The sequence below is a fragment of the Nomascus leucogenys genome, chromosome 2 (assembly GCF_006542625.1).
Source record: "Nomascus leucogenys isolate Asia chromosome 2, Asia_NLE_v1, whole genome shotgun sequence".
NCBI lineage: Eukaryota > Metazoa > Chordata > Mammalia > Primates > Hylobatidae > Nomascus > Nomascus leucogenys.
The window spans coordinates 79,508,737-79,519,287 of record NC_044382.1 but is presented as its reverse complement, the minus strand read 5'-3'; the positions used below and the strand labels follow the sequence as shown (position 1 = coordinate 79,519,287).

Genomic DNA, 10,551 nt, shown 5'->3' with positions numbered 1-10,551 from the left:
TCCCGAGCTCCCAAGGGAGGCGAGTACGCGAGGTGGGGTGGGGAACATCCCAAGTGCGTGTGTGCTGGGGGGCTGGGGGGCACGATCTCAGTTCTCCCGGGTGCCCCAGCCCTAGCGCACGCCTCCGCTCCCGCGCCCCCCTTCGCAGGCGCGCGCGAGGCGCACCCCCCTTCCCTCGGCGGCGCCGGGCGCGCGCCCGGCCCCCTCCTCCTCCCCTCCGCGCCTCTCCTCTCTCCCGGCAGAAAGTTAGCAGCGGGGAAGGAACTCGGGGCTGCAACAGCGCGCGGCGGCGGCGGCAGAGGCTGAAGCAGGAGCCGCGGCGGAGCCGGGGAAGCGGGGGCGCTGCAGACGGAGCAGGTGCCGCCGGCGGGTCCGCGCGCCCCCCTCGGTCCCCTTGCCTGAGGCTGGGGGGGGGGCGGTGGTGGGGGGGCCACCCGGACTCGGCGGGCAGCGTGGGGCGGGGGGCCATGCGGCCGGGCTCCCCGCTGGCGCAGCGGGACAGCGGCCAGGGCCGGGGGCGCAGCGGCGTCGCTTCATGCAGCCGGGGCGGCTGGGCAGCGGCGGCGGCGGCGGCGGCGGCGGCGGCGGAGGCGGCGGCTGAAACCATGTCCGGGCAGCGCCGGGGGCTGCCGCCGCCGCCGCCGCCGCCGCCGCGAGCCGGGAGCCGCGATGGCCCGGTGGCCCGCACCTCCTCCGCCTCCGCCTCCGCCTCCACCTCTGGCCGCGCCGCCGCCGCCCGGCGCCTCTGCTAAGGGGCCGCCGGCGCGCAAGCTGCTTTTTATGTGCACCTTGTCCCTGTCTGTCACCTACCTGTGCTACAGCCTCCTGGGCGGCTCGGGCTCCCTGCAATTTCCCCTGGCGCTGCAGGAGTCGCCGGGCGCCGCCGCCGAGCCCCCGCCGAGCCCGCCGCCACCCTCTCTGCTGCCTCCCCCAGTGCGCCTCGGCGCCCCCTCGCAGCCACCCGCCTCGCCACCGCTGGACAACGCGAGCCGCGGGGAGCCGCCCGAGCCCCCAGAGCAGCCAGCCGCCCCCGGGACCGACGGCTGGGGGCTGCCGAGCGGCGGCGGAGGCGCCCGGGACGCCTGGCTCCGGACCCCGCTGGTCCCCAGCGAGATGATCACGGCTCAGAGCGCGCTGCCGGAGAGGGAAGCGCAAGAGTCCAGCACCACCGACGAGGATCTCGCAGGCCGGAGAGCGGCCAACGGGAGCAGCGAGAGGGGCGGCGCCGTCAGCACCCCCGACTATGGGGAGAAGAAGCTGCCACAGGCGCTCATCATCGGGGTCAAGAAAGGAGGGACCCGCGCGCTGCTGGAGGCGATCCGCGTACACCCGGACGTGCGGGCGGTGGGCGTAGAGCCGCACTTCTTCGACAGGAACTACGAAAAGGGATTGGAGTGGTACAGGTAGGACCCTGGGCTCCGCGGGATGGTGGAGACGCGTGGGGGAGACGCGGGGGGGAAGCCGCGGCTTTCCACGCCCTTCGAGCATCCAGGCACCGTCCCGAGAGGCCCAAGTCCCCGCGAGGGCTCTGCAAACCCTGGCGGCGTTGCTTAGGGGGATCGGCTGAGAGGGCTGGACTCCAGCGAAAGATCACTTTATTTCAGAGCGAGGGAAGGAGGTGTCACCCTGCCCTGCCTCCCGCGCTCCTCATCCAAGAGGTGCTGTCTGAATCTGCCCGGCTCCAAGCCTGGGAACCCCCAGCCCTCGTGCCTGCCGGGTGTTTCCCAACCCAGGCTCTTGCGGGGTTCTGGGATTCTGGGCTGAGGACGCGGAGGAGTGAGACAGGATGGCTAAATTGACTAAGGGGATTTGAGGTCCCCTGGAATCTCTTAAAATCACCCTCAAAAGCATTTGCGTGGCTGGAATTCAACTTTAGTGTGTTAAGGTCAGAGCAAAATGAATAGGGAACAGTTACAAAGATCATGCTGGCGTTTTGGCTTTCCAGTAAAGAAAGGATGCCTCCCACCTCCGTAACTTTCCATCCCCCTTGGCTGAATGAGCACGGAGTTGATTTTGCACCAGAAGCCTCAATGTCTGCATGACAGTTGGTGCCCTGAGAGTTTTTATGCCCCAGACCGTGCCCTGTCTAATCTCCGCCTCCTTGCAACAGATTGGAGCTTCTGTCTTGTGAGATGTTCATCTCCCTCCTTTCCTACCGTCTGCCGGTGGTGAGAGAAAGGGAGGAGAGAGGACTAGAAAGTTAAGTGCAGGTAAAACAAATTAGTAATCCAGCTTTCCTGCCAGCCATAACATTTTAAACGGCACTGGTGCAGATGCCCCAAACGCAAACCTCCTTCGCCTTTGTTTTTTCTCTTTCTCTCTTTCCTCCTGTTTTATATCTTTCTGGTTAACAGATCTGCATGGCTGGCTCCATCTCCATTGCATTTCGGTAATTAATTGCAATTGTCAAACAGAAACACAGCCTTTGTCAGCTAAAGTGATGTTATCATCTTAGTAGAGCCAATAGGTAAAATAAAGATTGTTTCCTGACAGGTTGCCTGCCCGTTGAGGAGATGTGCTTTCTAGGTTTAAATTACAGCCTAGGAAAGTTTTAGAAATAACTTAACTTCAGAAATACATAATAAATGTGTGCATTATGATTGATTTCTTCCACTTTTAAAAATATGCCTTATGCTTTAAAAGCTTGAGAGAAGTACACTTAGGCATAAACATTCCAGCACATTACAGGGAAGCGGCAAATGTGTCTGTTAATGTCTTGTCTGTTTCAACAGAGAGAACTAATTGCAGTATTTTAGGAGGCTTCAAACAGCCCCTTCCTATCAAAACATGAAACAGCAAATGCCTAATTTAACTGGAAAATCAGTATTTATAACATCAGAAGCCATGGCTTCCAGTTTGTGATTATAATTAAAAAGGTGTTAGGATGATTAATGCAGCAACAGCAAAATAAAGAAGGGGCATGATGTCTGGGAAGGTTTTAGTTGTTTAATTGCTGGTTGTAGGAATGCTCTGGTTTTTTCTGTGGGGTAGCTTTGGCCTTATGAGGGTAATTGCGTTTTTTTTTTTCCAATTCTAATTTTAGAATTATGAGAATTGTCAAATGCCCCTTCAGGGAGGCAGAAAGATCAAATCTTTCCAAGATCTGAGGTGTTTGGGTTTGTGGTAGCTGGAAATAGAGGGCGGGGGGTGTTTTATTTGGGTGACTTAAAATAAAGTTAATGAAGGATGTGTGGTGGAATGTGTATAAGGAAGTCCCATCACCGGGTCTGGAGAGTTTTCCGAATGAAAGAATAGAAGATGCCAGATTTTCCTAGATTCCTTTATGCTGATGTTAGGAAGAGAAGGTATAGAAATTACCTTGTTTGACGTGGCTCCTGAATATATTATCCCAGCGCTGTGGTATGCCCAGCCTTCTACTCCCAACCAATGCTTGTGGTATTTGGGACTCGGTGTCATATTTGGTAGCCACTCACAGAACTGTTAAAGTGAAGAGGTGTGGATAGAGCAAGATTCCCCTGGTCCTCACTTAAGGGGACCATGTGGTATCTCTGTGTCCTTCATCCCCACCCCAGCATCTAGTCCAGTGGTGCTGATTGAAAGCACTGGACACAAAATTCTCTTATGAACAAGCTTCCTGCCAATACATGTCTGTCTAACATAGAGGGAATCATTAGCCCCCCAGCTCCGCTTTTGGGAAGACCCGTTGGACCCACAGGATCTGAGTGTGCTGGGACTGCTTTGGACCACTCTCCAGCCTTACCACAGACAGCGGTGCTTTGAGGCATTTGTGAAATTTTCATCAGTTCCATCTATCTCTTCAGACTCCTCTCTCACTCCTGTATAGGAAGAGGGTCAGCATTCTCACTGTATTGTAGAAAAGGAAACAGTGGCATTGACTCAGTATCAGATGGCACTGATCAGTGGCATTGATTCCAGTATCAGAAACTCTTTCTCCTGGTTTCCTGGTCCAACTCTTCATCTTTTAAATGGTGGTATCCGTACCTAAACGGTATAGTTCCTTCCTATACCGGGTATGCTATCTGGGATCTATTTGACTGATTAGAGATCCACAGGTTAATTAAAAGTTTTAATTTTTCCCCTGTTCATTTATTGTTATTTTGTTTAAATGTGCTTCCAGTAGCCTATGAATTCTGCAAGTGTTTCTGGTTTTTGTGTTTTCAGCAAGAGGGAGAGCCAAGAAGAAATTGGGGCTGCTGTCTGCACAGCTGTCTTGGGGTTTTCTCATATTCAACTCAACAGCCCTAACAGGTTCAGTTCTTCAGTGTCACTCCAGCTATTTCCAAATCCGGGTTTTGCTTTCCTCCTGTGCTGTTGATCTAATGTGATATAAAAATACATCTGAGATTAGAACGTGTGCATCAGATTTTCAGGGCAAGATAGACTAATGGATTGGGATGCATGTGTTAAAATCTACGGAGAAGAGAGCCTCACTTGGTGGATTGACACAGGCCAGTGATTAATAAATTGGGTGAGATTAAACCCTCCATGCCGTCTTCCCTCTCCCTTTCCAAAAAAGGCAAAGCCACAATGCACTTTTCAGAATGAGCTGATTACAAGCTGTCTAGGCAGAGACTTTAAACTCTTCTAAGGGATGGGACCTCAGGCCCGGCCAACTGGCTGCAACTGCAGAACTCATCAAGGTGACAGAGATAACATGAGCTATTTTCTGTCTCATGGTTTGCAGAGCGTATGGTAACCATGACCACTTTATATTGGAAACCATTCAGACCCAGGGCAATGGGAAGTGTCCATGTTTTTTTTTTTTTTTTTTTCCTTTTGAGATGGAGTCTTGCTCTGTCGCACAGGCTGGAGTGCAGTGGCGCAATCTCGGCTCACTGCAACCTCTGCCTCCTGGATTCAAGCGATTCTCCTGCCTCAGCCTCCCGAGTGCCTGGGAGCTCTTCCATGGTTTTAAGTTGTCGTCAGTGTCAACAGTGAATACACACATTCCATTGGCTAGGGGAAAGTAACTCAGGAAAATGCTCTACAAAGTCACGCTTATGCTACCCAGAGGAAAATGGTCAGTGCTCAGCAGCATATTTTGCATGTGGCAACTAGGGAGGGAATGGAGAAGGATGGAATTTCATTGGTGTTTACTGAATGCCAGCTATTGTGGCAATTGGTGCTACCTACAATTATAGATGTGTTATTTCATTTGAGCGTTGTGATGATATGGTGAGATATGTAGCAGCATTTCCACTTTACAGGTGGCTCCGAGAGGGTAAATGATTAGCTCAGGGTCGCTTGGCTGTTCAGCGCCTGTCCTGAGATTTGAACCTGCTGTCTAATTTCAAAGGGCTGATTTCTTCCCCTGTACCACACTACCACACAAAGTACTAGGAGGCATATACCCTGTGTTTATTCATTCATTCATTCATTCATTCATTCAATTATTTAAAAAATATCTACCATATTCCGTGCACTGTATTAGGTACTAGGGATAAAATGGTGAATAAGATAGATGAAGCACCTGTTCTCCTGGAACTAAGATTTTAGTAGGAGGGTTGTGGAGACAGCAAAGAAAGAGCCAAATAATATGTAATACAAATTCTGGTGGTGATAAAGACTACAAAGAAAAATGAAGTAATGGATGGCCCAGAGCTGTTTTGTCCAGTATGGTAACTACTGTCTGTATGTGGCTATTGAATAGGCAAAATGTCCAAATTGAAATGTGCTGTAAGTGTAAGATACACAGAATACTAAATTACTCAATAATAATTTTAGATTGATTACATGTTGAAATTATACTCATATCAAGTAAAACGTCTTGCAATTAAGTCCACCTCTTTCTACCTTTTCAATGTGGCTACTAGAAAATTTAAAATTACGCTTGTGACTCACATATTTCTATTGGGCAGCACCTATGTGGTGTAGTGCTTTGTAAACTTCAGGATCATCTAGGGATCTTGTTAACATGTAGATTCAGATTCAGCTAGTCTGAAGAGGGGCCTGGGATTCCACATTTCCTCTTTCTTTTCTGCATTTTGAGACGGGGTCTCGCTCTGTTGCCAGGCTGGAGTGCAGTGGTGCAATCTCTGCTTCAAGTGATTCTCCTGCCTCAGCCTCCTGAGTAGCTGGGACTACAGGTGTGCACCACCACGTCCAGCCAATTTTTGTATTTTTAGTAGAGACAGGGTTTCACCATGTTGGCCAAGATGGTCTCGATCTCTTGACCTTGTGATCTGCCTGCCTCGGCCTCCCAAAGTGCTGGGATTAGAGACGTGAGCCACTGTGCCTGGCCAAGGAGTCCACATTTCTACAAGGTTGCTAGATGCTGCTGCTGCTGCTGCTGTCTGGATCTCACTTTGAGTAGCAAAGTCCTGGAAAGTAATTGGGGAATGTGTGTGTGCATGTTGGTTATTATTATTTGAAAAAATGTTTTTAAAGACGGGGGTCTCACTTTGTTGCCCAGGCTGGTCTCAAACTCCTGGCCTCAAGGAATCCTCCGTTCTCAGCCTCCCAAAGTGCTGGGATACGGCCATGTACCATGAGGCCAGGACAACATATGAGTTATATTAAATAGGATGATTAGGGAAAACCTCTCTTTGGAGGTGATGTAAATCGAGTAACAGAGTAGACCCTCCCATGTGAAGATCTGGGTGGAGAGGTCTCCACTTGGAGGGATCAGCCAGTGCCAAGGCCCTGGGGTGGAAACAAGCTTTGTGGCCCTACAGAGTGTCCTTTCTTGATTCTAAAAGCACTGTTTTTGTTGCTGGACAAATCCGGGTTCAAAGCATGGCTTTGAGACTTATGAATTGAATGATCTTGGTTGAATAACTTATTTGACATCACTTAGCTTCGGTTGTTTATCCGAGGGTAATTGCTTCCTTTTGGATTGTTGGGAGGAATAAATGAAATAATAAAAATGAATGTATTTTCTAAACAAAATGAATATCCTAGAGCAGAAATCCAAATACAGTCTCAGCTACCGAGTCTGTCCATTTCTCAAATCATTTTAGTCTCGTGTATGCTCTACTTTCTATCACAGCTGTCATAATATTGTCCAAAGAGTCTGTTATTTGGGATGGTTTGGGAAAACCCCAATAATGATTGGCTTTGCAGTGTGCATCTCCTTACCCTTTTAAACTGAAGGTCACACAACTTCAGAGCTCAGGCAGGTCGTATAAATGAGCAAGGTAGGTTAGGTGGAGAGAAGCTAAAGTGCCTGCCTGTGCTCTGGCTGAAGGGGAAGCCACTGTTGCAGTCCAGCTACTTTTTTTCCAATGTGCAAATGTGGCATTGGGGTTATGAGATCTTCCACTTTGTAAGAGAAACTGGAAATCCAGGTTTTGATTTGAAATCTTTTGATTTTTAATATTGGCAACAGATTTAAGTTTCTTAAAAGCCCAGTGGGGGCCAACATTGTGGGACAAACAAAATACATCTGTGGGCTGGATACAGCCAGCTGGCTACCAGTTTGTGACCTCTGGTTTAAACTCATTTCAGAAAACAACTGACGTGCCCATACCCTGTGTACCCTGTGCAGTGGCCAGAATCGTGGCTTACATGTGCTATTTTAGTGTAGGGTTTTTTCTTTTTCTTCCTTTACAGATTTTGCAACAGCATTGGGGAAATACCTCCCGGATATATTGCAACATCCACAAAAGCCTGATATAAACAAGAACATTGAGGCAGAAAAAAGAAAATTCGCAAATACATTCCCCTCTGTTCTCAATTAACGTTCTCTTGAAACTGAGGAAATTCTCAATTTTTCACTCGTTAATCAGGAGTGCTTGTATTTGATCTATATCGATAACTTGCAGTTGTAAAATAGATTACGCTCAGGTGGATTAAGATCTTAGAGTTAGAAAAATTGGATTCCAGGCTTGGCTTTGCCACATACTAGTTTTATTGGACAACAGGTTGCTTATATTAATCTCTGTTTCTTAGGTGATGAAAGTGTTTTAACTCCATAGGGTCCATTCACCTATGAAAAGACTTTGGTTCCAGAACACATTTCTGTATTAGACTCTTCAGAAAGAGGAAGCTGTGGAATAGAAGCAACATGGTTTGGAGCATGTTTTGTATGTCTGAGCCAGAATCTATTGGACAAATTACTTAAATAGCTAAGCCTCAATTTCTCCATCTGCAGAATGAGCTCAATATTACCCACTGCCAAAGGATTACGTGAGGATGACACGAAATGGCATTTAAAGTGGCTTATGTAGAGCTTGTGACAGAGTAAATGTCTCTCTCCTCTTCTTTCCTCTCTCTCCCATTTTTCTTTTCTCTCTTACTCTTCTTCATTTTCCTTCAATGCCTTCCTTTATCCTGCCCATCAGTACTTAGGGCCATCAGTACTGAAGGCCCTAAAGAGAAAGCTGTAATGCATTTTTCATTTGAATATAGTCTTTTATTTCAAGATTATGTCTGAATGAGGGATTTTAAACCCTGAAGCAGCTCTTAAGTAGCTCTCCAGAGAATAATCAGAACCGGATTCCAGAATTTGGTCTATTGTAACTTGAGCTGAAGGAGGAAAAAAAGTATGATTTCATGAGGTAACTGCAGCCAGAATTCTCCACAAAAGAAATGGGGTAAGGAGGTGGACAGGCTCTGTGGACTTCCACGCTGACATTCTCTTGAGCCTCCAGTAGGAACGGATGCCACTTGCCCCGGGTAAGTTCAGAGGCATTTAGGATGCCAGGAGCCTGTGTGCCTTTGGTGCTTCTGCGGAACAGAAGGCATTTGGGAATGCAGGATTGCTCCCCAAGACCCTGTGAAACCCTCTATTTTGAGATTTGGCTGCTTTCACCAGTGTTCTCCAGACATCCTAACATGATTTATTTATTTTTATTTTTTATTTTTGAAAATCATACCAGGCATTTTCACTTTTAAATCAAGTCAGGAGAGAGGCCTCGAGACTTTAGATGAATGAAAGATTGCTAGGGTTGTTTGTCAGAAAGTTTTAAGGGTTTTGGTTTTGCATAATGGATGATCTCTCTGGAACGGATTGAACCACCGCCCCGTTCAAGTAATCTCCTGATTTCATTGGTTTTTGTGGTTTAACAAGCTCCTCTATAACTGTCTTGGGAATTGCATTCTGAAATTATAATTCACTAAGGGAGCTTTTCAGCCCATCTTGCCATTAATTAAAAGAAGGTGGTTGGCTTTTTTGTTGTTGCTGTTTGTACTCACTACTTAGGACTTACTTGCCTTAAACATTTTTTTTTTTCAACCTTATTTAAGAATATACAAGGAAACAAAGCAACACGTGAATTAGACAATATTTTTTTCAGTTGCAAATGACAGAAATGGAACTTACACTATTGTAAACAACAAAAGACAATTGATTGCCTTACGTGATTGAGAAGTCTGGGGATAACTTGGCTTCAGGAAAAACTGGATCCAGGGGCTCAAATGATGTCACTAGGCCCCTGTCTCTTTCCATTCTTTGCTATGTTTGTCTCTACCTGGCTTCATTCTCAGACAGGCTGTCTCACCACAGTTTAGGCAAGATGGTAAGATGCATTCCTAGACAAACATATTTTATGTTTATTAATCTTTTTGGAAACAGTTTTTCTTAAGAACTTCTGTAGGAAATTCTTAGAGATGCCTTGGGCCCAGGTTGGGTCCTGTGCCCCATTCCTAAAGCAATAATTTTGTGGGATTCTAATCAGGCCTAGGAGATATAGCTAGCCCTTTGGCTTGGGGTGGTGGTAAGAGTAGAGATGCAGGGTTCTCTATTCTTTATGGGGAAACTGTTCCATGTAATTTCCCCATTGCAACCACATGAAATAGTTTCCCCATAGAGAAAGAGGGGTTCAAGGGTGCTATTTTTAGAAAAGTGGGGGCCAGTTAAGCCAGATGGCCATTAAGTATATAAAGATCCACCCCCGGCCAGGCATATGACCTCTCTAATCCACTGGAGGGATTAGAGAGACTGGAGGGAGTTGCAAAGGGTGTTTGGGGATTTGTTATTTAGTTATTAATTCTGTGCAGCTGTTATTTAGTTATTCATTCATGTGTTTATTCATTAAACATGTATTATCAACCATGTGCTATGTGCTTGGCTGAAACATGAACCAATCATGGCGAGCGATCTGAAAGAACTCACAGAGTGGAGAAATGGACATGTAAATGATCACATTGAAAGGTGTTATCAGTCTTGACAGAATGGGATTTATTCCAAGAATGGAAGGATGGTTCAATCTTGGGGAATGTAATAATGTGATTTATTGTTAATACAGGCAAATGAGAAAAATTTGTGATTTATTTTATGGATGCTGAAAAGATATCTTATAAAAAGAAATATCTATTTCTGATTTTCAGAACAACCTGCTATTAAAATAGGGTCATACCTAAAGCCAGCATCATCTTTAGTGGTTTAACACTAGAAGCATTTCCACTAAATCCAGAACAAGCCCGAAATGCTCATTATTGTTACTATTATTTAACCATTGTTCAGGACTTATTAGATAATACAATTAGAAGAGCAAAAGAAGAAAGGGGGGAGGTAGAATTATTACTGTTTGCAAGTAATTTTAACTTTTTCTTTCTGGAAAACATAAGATTACCAATCCTCCTATGAATCTATTAGAAACAATAATAGAATTCATTAAGGTGGCTGGT

The 10,551-nt window shown here is 46.8% G+C and overlaps 1 protein-coding gene across 1 annotated transcript in view; it reads left to right on the top strand.

Moving 5' to 3' along the window:
- The first annotated feature begins 210 nt into the window (after positions 1–210).
- The window catches only part of HS3ST4 (heparan sulfate-glucosamine 3-sulfotransferase 4), a 451,904-nt gene continuing 441,563 nt past the window's right edge, over positions 211–10,551 (top strand). The window contains exon 1 of the mRNA XM_003261645.4: positions 211–1,403. Within this exon, the coding sequence (XP_003261693.2) occupies positions 670–1,403 (734 nt within the window). The 5' untranslated portion in view covers positions 211–669. The remainder of the gene's footprint in view (positions 1,404–10,551) is intronic.